The 20,063-nt window shown below is 39.7% G+C and overlaps 1 protein-coding gene across 3 annotated transcripts in view; it reads right to left on the bottom strand.

Moving 5' to 3' along the window:
- Window positions 1-20,063, bottom strand: part of ARHGAP26 (Rho GTPase activating protein 26) — a 608,729-nt gene that overhangs the window by 8,469 nt on the left and 580,197 nt on the right. For all 3 annotated transcript variants that reach the window (XM_073651266.1, XM_073651268.1, XM_073651267.1), the window contains one exon: window positions 4,156-4,244. In XM_073651266.1, coding sequence (XP_073507367.1) covers window positions 4,156-4,244 — 89 coding nt within the window. The remainder of the gene's footprint in view (window positions 1-4,155; window positions 4,245-20,063) is intronic.

The raw sequence follows: 20,063 nt of genomic DNA, 5'->3' as shown, positions 1-20,063 counted from the left end.
CTCAAAACTTGAGACACTACGGGGTCTCAGAAAATGGCAACTTTTTTTTTTTTGCAAAGTTTGGATTTTTTTTTCACCACTTAAATAAAAAAGAACCTATACATGTTTCATATCGTTGAACTCACAATGACTTGGAGAATTGTAATGGCAGGTCAGTTTTAGCATTTAGTGAACATGGTAAAAAAAAAAAAAACAATTGTGAAATTGCACTTTTTTTGCAATTTCATTGCACTTGGAATTTTTTTCCTGTTTTCCAGTACACGATATGGTAAAACCAATGGTGCCGTTCAAAAGTACAACTCGTCCCGCAAAAAATAAGCCCTCACATGGCCATATTGACAGAAAAATAAAAAAGTTATGGCTCTGGGAAGAAGGGGAGCAAAAAACTAACGCAAAAACCCAAGGTGGTAAAGGGGTTAATATGTTAAATTCAAACGTTGCCTAATTCAGATATTGTGAAACTAAAATTGAAATTCTCCCTCAAAAGAGGGTTCTTGTTGGTTATTTCAATCTCGAAAATTTATGGTATAACCATCGGATATGCCATAAATGTCCGATAGAAGCAGTTCTAACTGTTGGGTCCCACTGTGATTGCTCAGCTGGTTTTGGAGTTCCCATATTAATGAATAGAGCAACACATACGTGGCCATTTCTCAAAGCATAAATCAGGCTCTGTTCTCAATATAGATGCAGGTCCCAGCAATAATAAATAAATAAGAAAATAAATTCTAAGGGTATGTGCACACGATGCAGAAATGCTCAGGATTTTTTCCTGAGCGTTTCTGCATCTCTCTGGCAGGAAAAAACGCATGCGGATTGTACATGCGGTTTCCTGCCAGGGACATGCGGAAATGAAGCGTTCTTCACTTGCATTTCCGCATGCGGGTTGACAAGAGCTTTCCAAGCGATTTTAGCATCACTTGGAAAGTGCTTGTCAACTTCACACTATATAAATCCATGCAACCGGCATGGATTTATATAGTGTGTGAATGTCAAAAAATAAAAAATAAATATATACTTTACCCTCTGATGGCCCCCGGTGTCTTGCTTCATCGGTCCCGGCTGCCGGCAGTGAAGACTGTAGGACCTTCCGACGTCAGCGTCACGTGACCCGTCACATGACTCTGACGTCAGCGAAGGTCCTTCATTCAACCGCGAAGTGCGCGGGAAGCCGGCAGGACGCAGCGCGGGCCGTCAGAAGGTGAGAATATATATATTTTTTATTTTATTCTTTTTTTTTTAATGGTACCTGGGTCTGGATGAGAGTCCTCTCATCCACACCCGGGTACCATCCGCACATTAGACCGCATGGAATGCGCATCAACATATACAGTGATGAGGATTCCATGCGGTCTAATGCAAGTCAATGGCGGCTACGTACCATCACGGTTATTGTCAACTCAATGTTGATTTGTGAGGAACACTACTGGCTGAGGTAAGTCCGTACGACCCTTCCCTACTACTGTAGGTAGCAAAACAAGAAAAATGTCAAGGGGGGTGAATACTTTCGTAAGCCACTGTAATAAGCTAAAATCCTTTATAGAGGCTGTTTAGTCAAATACAAAGTAATCTTTCAGTTTCAAAATGTGATATTTTTTCTTTTAGTTACAGAATAATATATGCTAAATAAAAATGAGCGGATCTTTTAAAACTCAAATTCGCTGATTTTGCAGAATTTTCCCCCAAAATTCAACGTGCGCTTGCTTATCTCAATACTGGAAAGCTTGTAATTGCTTGGAAAATACTTGTGAGGGAGATTAGAGAGAGAACCCAGCAGACCATAATAGTTTCACTTTCCAAACCAGAAAGAGCAAGAGAGATTACCCAGCTGACCATAAGAGCTTATACTCTACAGAAAAAACAATGTGAGAATCCCGTTAAAGGGACCAACAGAAATCAGCGGTTCAAAATGGAGCACAGTCAGTCCAGTAGAATCGCTTTACATGTCCAGAGTCGCTGGGTAAGTCTCTCTCTCCTGCAGAGTGTATAATTTTTTGTTAAAGGGACTCTGTCAGCACAGAATGACTGTTCAAACCTAGTACAGGTGCTCGGTACATCATGGCGGGGTCAATCATCTCGGCCCTTCCCTGGCTCTATGAAGCCAGAGCTATCAATTAAAGAAGAGTGGGGTGAAGATAAGGAGGGAAAAGGTGGGAAGGTGCATTTAAATATCTGGCCACGATGCACCGAGCACCTGTACTTGGTTTGAACAGTCATTCTGTGCTGACAGAGTCCCTTTAACAACAACAGCTTACACTCTGCAGAGGAGAGAGACTTACCCAGCGACTCTGGACATGTAAAGCGATTCTACTGGACTGACTGTGCTCCATTTTGAACCGCTGATTTCTGTTGGTCCATGTAGTGACCACTAATGTACAAGTTATGATAATTTGTATGATGTTATGGCCGCAGAGCATTATGGGAAAGCCCGCGAGGCAATGTAAAGTGATGTTAGTCTGCTCTCTGATGCTACAGCAGTGTTAGAAATGGTGCGGGCAAGTTTTTTTTTTCCAACCATGAATCAAACTTCAAAATGTTAGAATTTGCGTGAAATCGCAAATTTCAGGAAATTTGTGTCAAACTTGATCCTCTGTGGATCGGATCCGCTCATCTCTATTGCTAAATATCCTAAATCTAACATAGTGCATTTGTATATTTGTATTCCAGGAGTAATTAGATAGAATAGGTATTTATTCTCATGTCTCACCGATGGCAACCTGAAACATCCATTGACTACACTGAACAATGCATCTGTGGTATTACAAAAGATCATCCATCCTTCTTTTTTTTATGACATGAAATCTTTTCTTTATTATTTTACTGCCTAAAGTTTTCTAGAGAGAACGATGGTGGAGTCAGTTTCTTGACTGCTGCTCTCATCACTCCACTAAATGGGGGTATTCTCATGGGCAGATAGTATAACACAACGTCAAAAACACACATCCAAACTAGGGGGGGACTTCACATGTTATGTGGTTTTCATCCATACACCAACACAGGTGTAACACAATCAAATCACGTATTCCACCAATACAGGTCGCTCAGCTGAAAACTACATTGAAAAATAAAGTGCCAACAGAAAATACTTTTCGCCAAAAAATTTCTTACATGTGTGGCCAAGCATACTCAACAGCTTAGCTTTTCGTTTAGACAAAAACAGTCTGGAAATAAACTCCATTTGGCACAGTGAAAAGGGCTGAGGCACGAGAGTGAGAAAGAGATCATAAACAAGATGTATGATGGTTCTCATGCTATGATCTACGGTAATTAGTTTTGGAGGTGCTTCATATCGTTATATTAGGACCTTTTATATTAACTATTTGACAACTATCTTGAAGAAAAATATATCTTGAAGAAAGTTAGTTTAACAATTGATAGAAAACTATCACATTTAAGGAATAAAAAGTGAGAAAACAAGAAGCTTAAAGTAGATTCCAGTTTCAGGGAACCCTGTCCTCCGGCTGGAGTTGTGTAACAAATAGTGCTGAGTGAGTATGTTCTGTCCGAGTATGCTCGGCCGAGCTCCGAGTATTTACAGCTGCTCGTTTGAATCGCTCCCGTGTGCATGATTTGCAACTGTTTGACAGCTTTATTACATGTGAGGAATGTGTAAGAAATAGACATTCCTCACATGTAATAAATCTGTCAAAAAGTCACAAATCATGCACACGGGAGCGATTCAAACATATCACTGAGCAGATGTAACTACTCGGTACTCGCCCAAGCATACTCGGACAGAACATACTCGCTCAACACTAGTAACAAACAAAAAAACTGACTGTGCCTAACTCACCCTCCCACGGGTCCAACACTGAGTATTGTCAACAGCACTGCAACCAATCAGTGAGCTGAGCTCAGTGGCTCTGCCTAAGTTGACGGCACTAGCCGCTCAGAGCGGCTGACCTCACGGATTGGCTGCAGCGCTGTAAACTGCATACAAAAACAGTCGCTGGAAGCAGTGGGCATTGGTCCCGGAAGGGTGAGTGTAGCACAGGTTTTTCAAACAGCTGAGGAAAAGGGGTTTTCCAAAACTAGAAAACCCCGTTAATCCATAGTTTATTTTCCCAGTAGTTAGTGTATGATCAGAGATAAAAGGTGATATGAACGGCAAGAACAGGTAGAGGCGTAGTCTTGCAAACCTAAACAATAACTTACCATTTTCAAACATGGTGCCAGCTGTAAATGAAAGCTCAGAGTCATGCTCAGCTTTACATGCATATAAAGCCTTTGCTCGCCTTGGCAAACTGTAAAGAATAAAAAAAAAAGACAAGTTTTTATTTATTTTTTTAACATTTTGTATTTTTGTTAAGTAGCGATTGACTATGCTTTTCCTAACAGGCATACATTTCTATCCTTAAAATTTCCAAGACCAATTTTATCAAACATTGATCCAAGTGCTTGATTATATTATCTAGACCAGGGGTCCCCAACCTGTAGCTCAAGAGCAACATGTGGCTCGTGGGCCCGTCATGTGTGGCACGCGGCTGTCTGCCAGCTTGATGCATTTGCACCAGGTCTAGCAAACAGCCATGAAGAGCAGATCTCTAGATGGTGACTTTTGTGTGTAGCCCTGCACAGAAGAAGATCTGAATGGGGGTAAGAGGGGAAACCCAGGAGCCTGGCATACTGCCTTGGGGTGATTTCAGTGGGAAAGCTTTGGCTGTCATTATACCAGTAATAGGGGGCTCTGGGCGTCACTACTGTGAGGAGGGCAGGAGCTGAATGTGACTCGCGACCCTTTTTCTTAGCCAAATGTGGCTCTCAGGGTCAGAAAGGTTGGGGACCTCTTATCTAGACTAAATGAAATGGTAGACAGCAGAACTGGAAATATATAAGACAAATGATTAGATATGGTAACTCCACTGAAGAAAAATACTATTTGCCTACAAGTCCAGCAACGTATAAAAGCACTTTAGTATCTAGATGCTCAAAGATTCTATGAGACATGCCAAAACATAAAGCATTTGTATCTAAGACTGGGTGCACATTGTGTTAATGCTCTACGCTGAGCATTCATTCGGTGGTTATAGGATAATCAAAGTGCCCCTTGGATCCATTAATTTACATGAACCAAAGTTTTGATACAGTCACTGATTTATGAGCAGGATTTTATTCACTAGAAGACCAATAAATGTGCTGCCATGTAGTCCTCCATATTCATGAGTCCTTTATAACTGATAGATCTGTAGCAGATAAAACAGTGATTGTACAACATGTAGCTGAGTAAGTGATACATCACTGGAATCAGGTTTCTCTGCCCCTACCTCATGCTGCTTTTTGGTGGAGTAGCCAAAACCCAGTAACAGGTTCTCTTTAAAAACCTTTCTTTTTCTAACCACAACATTGGGAAGATACAATCAAGCTTAAAGTGAACAAACACTTCCACAAAAAAAGTGACTATAGTGTAGCACTGTGCAGTATAATATTTTTCCTAAATTACTATATTGTAACCCGCAGTGCGAACTACCGGAAGTCTGTGCTGTGGGCTACATTGAACTAAGCAGTGTCCTGCTTGTCATTTTTAGCTGCAGTCTTCAGTACGGGGGCGAGCGATGTAAAATCCTATGACCCTCGCTCCAGCACTGAAGACAGTAGCCAGGCTGCAGGAGAAGGGCACGGCTTAGTTTAGTGTAACCCGCAGCATACACTTTGGTTGGTCTGTGCTGCGGATTCCCAGAAAAAAATCACTGATAGTTTAAAAAAATTCTTATACTGCACTGTAAAAATGTTCTTGTGAAAGTGGTATGCTTCAAGGTAAAGCCTTCTTCACATGTAAGTATTGTTGGTCAGTGTTTCCTCAATACTGGCATGTCTACTTATGTGTGAATAAGGCCTAAGCGTTTTATCAGAAGAAACTTTCTAGTTAGCCATCATTTTTTTCTGGGCAAGCTAAAAGTCGAAACATTGTAAAAAAGTTGTTACAAAACAAATTTCTTTTAAATTTACGAGTAGATCAAATAATTAAAAGATAAAAAAGGGTTCATTTTCCAGCAGCTTAACAAATAAAAAATGAGCTCTGGTTGCTGCGAGTTTTAAGGACAACCTCCCATGAGTCCCTGATGACAACCAGTGAAGCCTCGGCTAGCTTTCATATTCTCAGAGCAGTTATGCAGTGTTAATAAGAGGACCACAAACTTTAATCATGTGTACTGTGAACTTAAAAACAAAATCTGAAAGTAGCATTAAGCCTGAATATATAAACCAGAGCTGTGCATGCTCATGCTACAGAACGTTCATTTACGATGAGCAGAAGTACATGTTCACTAGTGAACTAGTTACAGTAGTTCACATTAACTCATCACTTTAGTGACACTGTACATTCACTAATAACTGTTGACATTCACTGAACATCCATCTCCACTGCAGCTTATGTAAGAAATATCACAAGATTGTTTTTTACTACTGGGTTTCCCTTTCTCAGCATGTGACATACATATTCATCACAATGCACATGCCTGTAACCTTAGCTAACTAGTCCTGATTGCTTCAGCTGATCCCCTTTAGATGTCCTGGTCTATAGCAACTGCAGTGGGGTCAGCCTCTGTCACTCCATAGCCTCTCGCACGATTCACTTATTGGGTACCAGCAGTGTTCTCATGGTAGCCAGAGGGCTACTGAAGATGTGTCTATGAAGATATTTACATACAGTGAAGGAAATAAGTATTTGATCCCTTGCGGTTTTTGTAAGTTTGCCCACTGACAAAGACAAGAACAGTCTATAATTTTAAGGGTAGGTTAATTTTAACATTGGGAGATAGAATATCCAAAAAGAAAATCAAGAAAATCACATTGTATAAATTAGATAAATTTATTTGCATTTTGCAGTGAGAAATAAGTATTTGATCCCTCTGGCAAACAACACTTAATACGTGGTGGCAAAACCCTTGTTGGCAAGCACAGCAGTTAGACTTTTTTTTGTAGTTGATGATGAGGGTTGTGCACATGTCAGGAGGAATTTTGGTCCACTCCTCTTTGCAGATCATCTCTAAATCATTCAGATTTTGAGGCTGTCGCTTGGCAAATCAGAGCTTCAACTCCCTCCATAAGTTTTCCATGGGATTAAGGTCTGGAGACTGGCTAGGCCACTCCATGACCTTAATGTGCTTCTTTTTGAGCCACTCCTTTGTTGCCTGGGCTGTATGTTTTGGGTCATTGTCTTGCTGGAAGATCCAGCCACAACCCATTTTTAATGTCCTGGCGGAGGGAAGGAGGTTGTCACTCAGGAGTTTACAGTACATGGCTCCATCCATCCTCCCATTTATGCAGTGAAGTAGTCCTGTGCCCTTAGCAGAGAAACACCCCCAATACAAAATGTTTCTATCTCCATGTTTGACAGTGAGGACGGTGTTCTTTGGGTCATAGGCAGCATTTCTCTTCCTCCAAACACAGCGAGTTGAGTTAATGCCAAAGAGCTCAATTTTTGTCTCATCTGACCACAGCACCTTCTCCCAATAACTCACAGAATCATCCAGGTGTTCATTGGCAAACTTCAGACGGGCCTGCACAGGTGCCTTCTTGAGCAGGGGGACCTTGCGGGCACTGCAGGATTTTAAACCTTTAAGGCGTAATGTGTTACCAATGGTTTTCTTGGTTACTGTGGTCCCAGCTGCCTTGAGATAATTAACAAGTTCCTCCCGTGTAGTTTTAGGCTGATCTCTCGCCTTCCTCATGATCAAGGATACCCCACGAGGTGAGATTTTGCATGGTGCCCCAGATTGATGTCGATTGACAGTCATTTTGTATTTCATTTTGTATTTCTTCCATTTTTCTTCTTGCACCAACAGTTGTCTCCTTCTCACCCAGCGTCTTACTTATGGTTTTGTAGTCCATTCCAGCTTTGTGCAGGTCTATAATCTTGTCCCTGACAGCATTAGAAAGCCCTTTGGTCTTGCCCATGTTGTAGAGGTGGGAGTCTGACTGATTAATTGAATCTGTGGACAGGAGTCTTTTATACAAGCGACTATGTAAGACCGCTGTTTAATGCAGGTACAGAGTTGATTAGGAGCGTCTAACTGGTCTAAAGGAGCCAGAACTCATAATGGTTTGTAGGGGATCAAATACTTATTTCTCGCTGCAAAAAAAGGTTTTGCTGGGTACCACATTGTCATCCAAGTACGGCTGGCAGATATCGTCCCTCAATCCTTCTAAACATGTCTCCATGCTCCTCTGGAATTCGGCTGGAGCATTTCTCACTGCAAAATGCAAATAAATGTACCTAATTTATTCAATGTGATTTTCTTGATTTTTTTTGGATATTCTATCTCTCAATGTTAAAATTAACCTACTCTTAAAATTATAGACTGTTCAGGTCTTTGTCAGTGGGCAAACTTACAAAAACAACAAGAGATCAAATAATCATTTCCTTTACTATACACATATATATATATATATATACATACACACAGTACAGACCAAAAGTTTGGACACACCTCATTTAAAGATTTTTCTGTATTTTCATGACTATGAAAATTGTACATTCACACTGAAGGCATCAAAACTATGAATTAACACATGTGGAATTATATACTTAACAAAAAAGTGTGAAACAACTGAAAATATGTCTTATATTCTAGGTTCTTCAAAGTAGCCACCTTTTGCTTTGATGACTGCTTTGCACACTCTTGGCATTCTCTTGATGAGCTTCAAGAGGTAGTCACCGGAAATGGTCTTCGAAAAATCTTGAAGGAGTTCCCAGAGATGCTTAGCACTTGTTGGCCCTTTTGCCTTCACTCTGCAGTCCAGCTCACCCCAAACCATCTCGATTGGGTTCAGGTCTGTGGAGGCCAGGTCATCTGGTGTAGCACACTATCACTCTCCTTCTTGGTCAAATAGCCCTTACACAGCCTGGAGGTGTGTTTGGGGTCATTGTCCTGTTGAAAAATAAATGATGGTCCAACTAAACGCAAACCGGATGGAATAGCATGCCACTGCAAGATGCTGTGGTAGCCATGCTGGTTCAGTATGCCTTCAATTTTGAATAAATCCCCAACAGTGTCACCAGCAAAGCACCCCCACACCATCACACCTCCTCCACCATGCTTCACGGTGGGAACCAGGCATGTAGAGTCCATCCATTCACCTTTTCAGCGTCACACAAAGACAGGGTGGTTGGAACCAAAGATCTCAAATTTGGACTCATCAGACCAAAGCACAGATTTCCACTGGTCTAATGTCCATTCCTTGTGTTCTTTAGCCCAAACAAGTCTCTTCTGCTTGTTGCCTGCCGGTCCTTAGCAGTGGTTTCCTAGCACCTATTTTACCATGAAGGCCTGCTGCACAAAGTCTCCTCTTAACAGTTGTTGAAGAGATGTGTCTGCTGCTAGAACTCTGTGTGGCATTGGCCTGGTCTCTAATCTGAGCTGCTGTTAACCTGTGATTTCTGAGGCTGGTGACTTGGATAAACTTATCCTCAGAAGCAGAGGTGACTCTTGGTCTTCCTTTCCTGGGGCGATCCTCATGTGAGCCAGTTTCTTTGTAGCGCTTGATGGTTTGTGCAACTGAACTTGGGGACACTTTCAAAGTTTTCCAAACTTTTCGGACTGACTGGCCTTCATTTCTTAAAGTAATGATGGCCACTCGTTTTTTTTTTTATTTAGCAGCTTTTTTATTGCCATAATACAAATTCTAACAGCCTATTCAGTAGGACTATCAACTGTGTATCCACCAGACTTCTGCACAACACAACTGATGGTCCCAACCCCATTTATAAGGCAAGAAATCCCACTTATTACACCTGACAGGGCACACCTGTGAAGTGAAAACCATTTCTGGTGACTACCTGTTGAAGCTTATCAAGAGAATGCCAAGAGTGTGCAAAGCAGTCATCAAAGCAAAAGGTGGCTACTTTGAAGAACCTAGAATATAAGACATATTTCCAGTTGTTTCACACTTTTTTGTTAAGTATATAATTCCACATGTGTTAATTCATAGTTTTGATGCATTCAGTGTGAATTTACAATACTCATAGTCATGAAAATACAGAAAAATCTTTAAATGAGGTGTGTCCAAACTTTTGGTCTGTACTGTATATATATATATATATATATATATATATATATATATATATATATATATAATATATGTTTTTTAATGTCCTTCCTCATTCTCAGGTTCTCTACCAGAGGCCAGGTTTGAGGTTTCTGCGCAGGATCTTACTTGTCCCCAGCACTGAGCTTTTCTGGACAGAGAGTTCAGAGGTTGCTTCTGCTTATGTAATAAAAAGTTTTGCCACCCTTGACATTGTTCCAGAAAATTAAGCATTTCTCCCAGAAAATTATTGCAATTACACAAGTTTTGTTATACAAATGTTTATTTCCTTTGTGTGTATTGGCAAAAACACAAACAAAACAGAGAATAAAAGGCAAATTGGACATAATTTCACACTAAACCCCAAAAATGGTCCGGACAAAAATTGTTGCCACCCTCAACTTAATATTTGGTTGCACACCCTTTGGAATAAATAACTGCACTCAATCGCTTCCTATAGTCATCAACAAGCTTCTTACATCTCTCATCTGGAATTTTGAACCACTCTTCTTGTGCAAACTGCTCCACGTCTCTCATATTTGAAACAAAACATGTTTAATTGCAATAATTTTCTAGGAGAAATAGTTCATTTTCTGGAACAATTTCAAGGGGTCAACACTTTCGGACATGACTGTATATCTATATATCTCTAAAATATATAGATATATATGTGTTTGTGTATATATACACACACACACACATATATAAACACACTCATTTACTATCATTTTAATCCCATAATCACACAAAAAGCAAGAGCTCATGCATCTATGTCAATGAAAAAAAATTTTTTTCAACTCTTGGAAAAAGTAGATGAAAAAGTGGTTGCCACGCATAGGGATTAAACAATTAGTACTTAACATAAGAACTATGGATAATCTTACATGTCAACTGTCATTTTAGATTAACATTCCTAATTTCCCATACATGGAAATTTCGCAACACGTCTGTGAATGCTGAAAGAGTATATTCTTTTCCAAAGTGTGTAGAAAGCATTGCATTATCTTTTGATGCTGAAGGCAGCCTTTGGTAAATGAGACTTCATTTATGCATTTATTAAAGTATTTGCCTCTACCTGACGATAGACTTTAAACAAGGACATTCTATCAAGTACCCATAAAGAGGTTACTAGAAGCTCACAGAACCAGAGTTTGCTGGCTGTATATTGTGCCTGTAATTCAATTTAAAAAAAAAAATTACCAACATGGATCAAACAAAAAAAGGAAAAAATAAATAAACTTAACTCTCAATAGAAACCTATGAAACCTACCATACTAAATGTTTGCAACTGGATGTTGAAGGGGTTTCTCCCATTAGTCTGTCTATTTGATTGCAGTGATATTGTGTGCACATGTTATCACTGGCCGTAGCGGTGTACCCCCAATACTCATTGGCCTATTTTTTTTTGTTGACTTGTTGCAACACCTTTAGGGGTTATTATTGTTGATGTCATGTTACCATTTCAAAGTTCAAGAAAAAAAAAAATCACACTGCTCAGAGTAGTTAATGCTGAAACCAGTGCCGTGCTCTATTAAAAAGAAGGCTGATCTCTAGAAGACATCACCAGACACGTTAATAGGAGAAAGGAAACTGCTAGTTCTATTATAGTTTGGAGTATTCTGGCAGATAGTGACATAGAAGCATTGGGTACTCTGATGAGAACATTTCATAAACTCTTAATAAATCCTGGAAGCCAATGTCTTACAGCCAGTGAACAAATCAAAGCTTAAGGACATTGGATAGAGCAATTAATAATATAGTTCCAAGTAAATAAAAATAGCTTCTCAGTTCCTATTTGGAAATATTAAAAATTTCTAGGTAGTTCTCAAAATTGCTGCTCAAGGCTACAAAGAAATACTGCTGAACTAGAGGCTCTCTGCATGAAAGTAGGAAGAATGCCAGCAACAAGAAATGTTAGTAGGTTGTGGTTTCTGACATAGTGGTTGTTACTCAGTATTTACGGAAAGAACACAAAAACTTTTGCACCAGCCAAATTTTAAGTTTATTTTTTTTTCCAGAAAAATATGCTTTTTTAGTTAGTTTGCAGTAAGCTTCTAAGTGCTTTCCTATTAAAGTAGTAAGTAGTGAAACCCTAAGTCCTCTCTAGACTTGACTGATGGGCAATAATGTTTTACATTTATGCTAATGCAAGACTACTCTCCCAAAAGGAGTTGTCCACTCGCCATAAATAAAAATGTAAATGTTTGTATGGGCAAGAATGAAGTCAGATATAGAAGTCGGTTTCACATTTTGGCTATCTATCCCTGCTCTTGTGAAAATAACAATGCAGCACTTTTTGCAACGATATGACATCCCGCCTGTCACACAAGCCATTTCCATGCTAGCCCCCCACTGATAAAGCATTCCATGTAGTCAATAAGTGTAAAGAGACAAAACAGAGATCTATGGTGAGTTACTTCAATTACACTCAGACAAATGTACACTTCATTTTTAGTGAACAATTCGTTAGACACCTGAATAGTACTAAGCTGCAATCATTTAAAATAATTCTGATTAAGTCCATATAAAGTTTATCTGTTCTAGTAGGATTTTCCTGACATTTTCTTCAGTTTATTTTTCAGTAGAATCCATGGTCTGCAAACAGCTTACAACACAGGAAAGGTATCTCATTGTTGAAAGTTATCAGTCAGGAGAAGAGTACAAAAAATGTTTCCAAGGCATCAGCAACACCATGAAACACTGTGAAGACTGTCATCAAGAACTGGTTTAAATTTAGCACAACATTGACATTACCTAGAACTGGACGTCCAACAAAAATTGATGGAAAGATGAGAAGAAAATTGGTTTGAGAGGCTGCCAGAAGGCCTACAGCAACATTTAAAGAGCTGCAGGAATTTCTGGTAAGTACTGGTTGTGTACTGCATGTGAAAACAATCTCTAGTATTCTTCATGTGTCTGGCCTGTCGAGTAAGGTTGCAAGACAGAAGACGATACGGCTGTGTCAGGTTTGACAGACAGTCATTCTGGATCTGGCTGTAGGTGGTCACTGCGCTTGGCCTTGCAGACACCTTCTTGATCCTTTCATCATCCCTCCCTCTCTAGGACCCAGCGGTGATCTCCACCTTCTGCTGCTAATTGACAAACCCTTGCTGGATCTTTAAATACACTCAGTTTCTCCAGAGAGTTGCTGTTCAGGTCTGGAATTCTAGCAGTCGGCTAGATTCTCCTTGGAGTTCCTTTATGGATTGTATTCGCTATCGCCCTCGGGTCTTCTCAAAGCTAAGTGTATCCCCTTGTAGTTGCAGTGGGGCTGAATAGTGCTCAATTCTCCCTCTCTCTACCTAGGGTCAGCCAGGGCTAAGGTATCCTGCTCAGCGATAGGTGCGGAACCTATTTAGGAACGATAGTGGAGTCAGGGTGTTGTTAGATCTGCTTAAGGGTCTCCACTCATCCTTTCCCTAGTTGCTGGGCTTCCCCCCTTTTCCCATCACGGTACGCTGGGTTCTTCTTATACCTAGCATGACAGAAGAGTTTTCCTTACATAGAAAACACATCCAAGTCTGGCTAGGTTTTGCAAAAAATCTACATCAAGTCTGTCAAAAGCATGTGTGAAAACGTGCTGTGGTCTGACAAGACCAAAGTTGAACATTTTGGCCATCATTCCAAAAGGTATGTTTGGCGCAAAGCCAACACTATGCATCACCAAAAGAACACTGACTGCAGTGAAGCATGGTGGAGGCAGCATTATGCTTCGGCAATGTTTTTCAGCATCTGGAACTAGGGCTCTAGTCAAGATAGAGAGAATTATGAACAGTTCCAAACATCAGTCAATGTTGCATCAAAACATTCAGGCCTCTGCTAAAATGCTTGAGATGAAGTGGAATTTCACTTGTCATCACAATAAACTTAAGCATACAGTGGTGAGACAATGTGTTTGGCACCTTCCTGATTTCTTTTTTTTTTTTATTCTCTTGTCACACTTAAATGTTTCGGATCACAAAAAAAAAAAAAAAATATTAGACAAGATAACAAGTAAACACAAAATGCAGTTTTTAATTGAAGGTCTTTATTATTAAGGGAAAAAGAAATTCAAACCTACAGGGCCCTATGTGAAAAAGTGATTGCCGCCTAAACCTAATACTAACTGGTTGGGCCACCCATAGCAGCAACAACTGCAATCAAGAGTTTGCGATAACTGGCTATGAGTCTTTTACAACCTTCTGGAGGAATTTTGGCCCACTCATCGGCAAAATTGCAAATGCAAAATTGTTGTAATTCAGCCACTTTGGAGGGTTTCCGAGCATGAACCGCCTTTTTAAGGTCATGCCACAGTATCTCAATCGGATTAAGGTCAGGATTTTGACTAGGCTGCTACAAAGTCTTAATTTTGTTTTTCTTAAGCCATTCAGAGGTGGACTTGCTGGTGTGTTTTGGATCATTGTCCTGCTGCATAACCAAAGTACGCTTCACCCTGAAATCACGAACAGCTGGTCGAACATTCTTCTTCAGGAATTTTTGGTAGACAGCAGAAATCATGGCTCCATTTACCACAGCAAGTCTTCCAAGTTCTGAAGCAGCAAAACAGCCCCAGACCATCACACTACCACCAAATTTTACTGTTGGTACGATGTTCCTTTTCTGAAATGCTGTGTTACTTCTACGCCATATGTAACAGGACATACAACTTCCAAAAAGTTCAACTTTTGCCTCATCAGTCCACAGAGTATTCTCCCAAAAGTCCTGCCGATCATCGAGATGTTTAATGGCAAAACTGAAAAGAGCAGTTATGTCTTTTTTGCTAGCAATGGTTTTCATCTTGGAACACTGGTATGCATGCCATTTTTGCCCAGTCTCTTTCTTATGGTGGAGTCATGAACACTGACCTTAACGGAGGCAAGTGAGGCCTGCAGTTCTTTGAATGTTGTTGCGAGGTATTTTGTCACCTCTTGCATGAGTCGTTGCTGTGCTCTTGGGGTAATTTTGGTCGGCCGGCCATTCCTGGGAAGGTTCACCACTGTTCCATGTGTTCTTCATTTGTGGATAATGGCTCTCACTGTGGTTTGCTGGAGTCCCAAAGCTTTAGAAATTGCTTTATAACCTTTACCAGACTGATAGATCTCAATTACTTTGTTTCTCATTTGTTCTTGAATTTCTTTGGATCACAGCATGATGTATAGCTTTTCAGGATCTTTTGGTCTACTTCACTTTGTTAGGCAGGTCCTATTTAAATGATTTCTTGATTGAGAACAGGTGTGGCAGTAAACAGGCCTGTGTGTGACTAGGGAAATTGAACTCTGCTTCCCAAAGATGTAATAAAAAACAATTAATTTATGTTTTAAGGATGGGGAGGGGGCAACCACTTTTTCACACAGGGCCCTGTAGGTTTGGATTTCCTTATCCCTTAATAATAAAGACCTTCATTTAAAAACTGCATTTTGTGTTTACTTGTGTTATCTTTGTCTAATATTTAAATTTGTTTTGTGATCTGAAACATTTAAGTGTGACAAGCATGCAAAAGAATAAGACATCAGGAAGGTGGCAAACACTTTTTCACACCCCTGTACCTCCAAATCAGCAAAAGAATGGCTTTGCCAGAAGATCAAAGTTTTGGAATGTCCCAGTCAGAGCCCAGACCTGAAACCAATTGAAATTTGGGTGCAATGAATCAGATGACGGATTCTACATTTAGCACAAACATTTGTAGAATACTGTACATGTTTGCTATGCCAAACAACTTTCTTGCACAGTAACATTTAAATTGTACTGTCAAAACTATACTTCAATTTCTTTGAAGATCAACATGTTGAAAACAGAAGTTGGCAGCTCTGCTACTGTGCGTCTCAAAAAATACAACTCTTCAAACCAAACTTACTCCATTCAATAAACAGTTATGAAGTTATTTACTTAGGGGACAATATAAACGTTACGTTTTAATCATCATGTAACTATTACATAAAAACAAATTGTGTTCTTCCTTCTAAATGGAAACCTCAATCTGCAGAAAGGAGGATAACATTATATGAATAATATTGAAGAAAAGCTGGAAAAGTGAAAGTTACTGCTTGACACATAAAATTATCTATGGAAATTTTATTGCATGTATAGATACACAATTCCTTTACAGCCCTGGTTTTACGATACTTATTAAGCTAAAGACAAAATTGTAAGAGCCCATGGTTATTTTCCCTCACATGCCCTTTTGTAAAGTGCAAATAAGGTAACACAGCTGGCCCCAGCTAAAATAAAGACCTACTCACTGCTCTGTGCAGATAATTTATCTTGACATATCAGGTAAATCATATAGAAAAGATTAATTGTGTGTCCAGTAGCTTGCTGGCATACAGTATCTGGAGTAAAAGAATATACTGCAAGTATAAATATATGGGCACAGTCAGATGCAGATTCACTCGTGCAAGGATCGCAGGACCTAAGTGTGACAGCATGGATTTCTATGCAGCTGTCACTCAGGTCAGGAGAGCAGATGGCCAGTACGAGGTTTGTGATGCGATCCTCATCCGAGTAATACGGTCATCCGTCAGTGCCCTATAGAAAAAGATCTCAAAGAATTTCAGCAACCCACTAGAAAATTAAGTTCGGTCTAATATTGTCAGGTGTAACTTTATACACATCAAATTACTCATTAGAGAGGCCTGAAAAGATTGCTCTTTATTCTGTAGAAAACTGATTATTTTAAAATGAACTGTCATTGTTAAAATGTTTTTATGTCAAGGGGGTTGCTTGGTCTTCTGATAAATGTCTGCAATAACTCTGTGACTGCAGACTTCTGAATCCTTATAGTGTGCGCACCACATGCTGTCAAGATTATTCAATGTTGCAAGTGAGAGGGGTGGACAGTCACTTGACCAGAAATACGCAATTTGCATACATGCGGTCATGAGCCAACTAGACATGCTCGGCTTTGCTCAATGCAAGTGACTTAAGCAAAGCCGAGCATGTCTAGTCAGAATGTGACCAGAAACATCCAAATCATTTACTTGTGGTCACGTGACCGCCTGCTCTCATCTGCAACACTAGCGAATCCTGACAAAATGTGGTGCGCATATTGTAAGGATTCAGAAGTCTGCAGTCACTCTGTGAGTTTCATTTAAGGCCCGGAAAAAACCTTTAAAGGGAGTCTTTCAGCTCCAACATCAGTAACAAAATAGAGGTTCTTGAAAGCGATCTTGCACTAAGAGGAGCCATATCTTTAGTTTAAAAATCTGCTGGATTGTTTTGGAGAAAACATTTTTGAAGTTCATATGCCAACGTGGTGCCCAGTGCAACATATTTCAAAGGTGATAGACCCCCCTTAAAATATAAGTCGTGTTTATTTTCTTCTTTAATTTTCCATGTCATTGAGTATTAAAAAATACTAAAATATTGAATTTTTCACTCTGGTCAGAGAGCGGTAAATTAGACCAATCATCTCATCATCATCAAAGGCAGGATTTTACGGAAACTAATGTAAGGATATGAACATGCTGACCACGTTTCCCTCATGAAGAAACACGTTTATTGTCATCTGGTGTAATGTGAAATGTAATATATAATGTGAATTGTGATAAGCATTAATAATGCTAGTAAGATGTGTAGTTTGACCATAAGGATAGTTAGTTAATGTTGGGGACTAGCCCAGAGTGGGAGGAGCAGAGTAAAAAGGAAAGTGACAATTTCCTGTCAGAGAGTCAGATAGGACCTGGAGTGCATAGTGAGTGGACCAAAATATTCGAGGTAAGCAGTTCTGCATTCTGGGGTGACTAAGTGAGAGGAGACCGAAGAGAAGGGCTAGCGAGATCCAAATTACAAGTGACTAAGAGACAGAGTGGCATTCTAGAAATGGGTCCTAGGAGAGGATGCCTAGCCACAAGACCCCAAGCTTTTAAAGCTGGAAGGTAGCAGGCCTAAACAGGACTGCGTACGTGGGACGAGTAGAGTGTCCTGGGTGGGAGTTCCAGAGCATCAGCATTACCAGCTATACTGACACCTTGAAGGGAAACGGGGACTCGGAAGCGCAGAACAAGTAGAGGGCACTTGTTTATTAAGACTGTAGTGTTAAAGCTGAGTTGTGATGATGTAGAGAGAAACAGTGGACATAGAAAGCCCTGGAGTAAGCCACGACAGAAAAAAAAACTGTGGAAAATGCTTTGAGTTGTAAAGGAAAAATTCATAAGATTTTGTACCCGCTATCCCTTTTATATAATCCTTATCAAGTTGCCGTTCAGTAAAGAGTTTATTTTTGAATGGTGGTGTCCCTCCTTGAACTGTGAAACATCTGGTCCTGGCAAACCCGCAACATCAGTTACATGCGGCCTGCAAGAGCGTAGCGCCCTCACAGCACAAGACCACACACACAGACAGGACCTCCACTTTCATGTAAAGTGCCGGGGTGCAGGAGACAAGCACCTCGCCCACTGCTACCGCCCGCGCCACATTACACTAACACCCATACAATAAAGCTGGAGGCATTTACCACAGGATTGAAAATAGCTGATTAAGACAACGCCGCTCCAAAAACACTTTCAGAAACACTCCTCATATATATGTTTTTTTTTAGGTTTCTTCTATCCAAGATGCCTTCTGTAAAGCAAATGGAAGATAAAGCAAAGTGGCTGCCCCCCATCACAATCATGTACATACAAACAAAATATATTGTGTTCATTTTGTTATTAAAAGGAATCTGTTACCAGGTTTTTCCTACCCCACATGAGAGCAGTATGATGTAGGGGCAGAAACCCTGATTCTCACGATGTATTACTTACTTTACTGGGTGCTGCAGTTGTTACTAAAAACTATTTTATCTCCTGCAGATCTAGCAGTTCTCTGAATGTTGAGCTCTGTATATAACCCCGCCCACACCACTGATTGACAGCTTTCTGCTTATGCACAGTGTACATAGAAAACGGCCAATCTCTGGTGGGGCCGTGGTGATATTCTCCTGTTGATAAAACAGTGATTTTACAAAAACTACACTATGCAGCCCATTAAGTGTCATCACTAGGATCAGGGTCTCTATCAATACTTATACTGCTCTCAGATTAGGTAGCAAGAACCTAGTGACAGATTTCTTTAATTGTTATGAACGAAGTTTCTGTCATAATTGGAATTTATCTTTAGGGTTTGTACCCAATGGTATTAAGATTATTAACTTTCTATTTTAAGAAATGAAAACTGTGGTAAGAAAAAAAACCTAACAGAAACAGCATTATAAAAAGGGAAGAAAAAACAGTAAGTCAAATGCTAGTTTAAAAGTGTAAATACTCTAAAATATTGTAGTATTTAAAAAAATTCTGATAAATCATCCATATTCAGAGTTTTTAATAGTCAGATTGATGGACAATAGCACTAGTTAGCACTGTATTCAGTGGTGGGTCATTTGTACAGGTTTTCCAGGACTTACAGAACTCTACTAAAAGTATGGAAAATAACAAATATTCGTCTGTTAATTTACCCATTGTTCTAGTGGTGCCCACTTGCATTAGCAGTGATTCCTATATGTACAGCAAGTGATTAGCACAAGAACAGCAGAGACCATCAGAGTTCCAGCACTGGAACAGAGATGGAAGTTATTTTTTTATTCACTAGTTTTTGATTTCATAACATTCCTATCCTATCCTTACTTCCTATGCTGCATTTTTAATTCATGAGCAACCTCTTTAATGGGTTTGAAATGGGAAGAAGGAAAAGTGAGGGTTAATTTTTCTAAATGTAAACCTTCCAAGAAAATAAAAAGTCTCTAGCACAGCTTACAAATATTACAGTATTTACTTCTGAGAATCCAGACACGTCTGTTTTTTTGCGTCCCTTAAAAGCGTAAAAATTGATTAATCAATCAGGAGTCAGAGTAATAACCAAAGGTAGGTAATTATGTGTTGTGGTGACCATTTGAAAATAATTTGGAAGTGCAGATATTTTAGTTGACACCTTTGAACTATCTTCTCAGTTTCTATTATTATCCTTTTGCCAGTATGATAAAATAATATAAATGCTAGTTTCACCATCAGGGAAGTTAAGCCATAGTAACAACCAATATGCCTACACTGCTATATGTCATTTTTGCAAAACGATTACGTTTTTTT

The sequence above is a fragment of the Phyllobates terribilis genome, unplaced genomic scaffold (genome assembly GCF_046119375.1).
Source record: "Phyllobates terribilis strain yellow unplaced genomic scaffold, ASM4611937v1 Scaffold_11__3_contigs__length_659146591, whole genome shotgun sequence".
Lineage (NCBI taxonomy): Eukaryota > Metazoa > Chordata > Amphibia > Anura > Dendrobatidae > Phyllobates > Phyllobates terribilis.
This window is presented reverse-complemented; position numbering and strand designations above follow the sequence as displayed.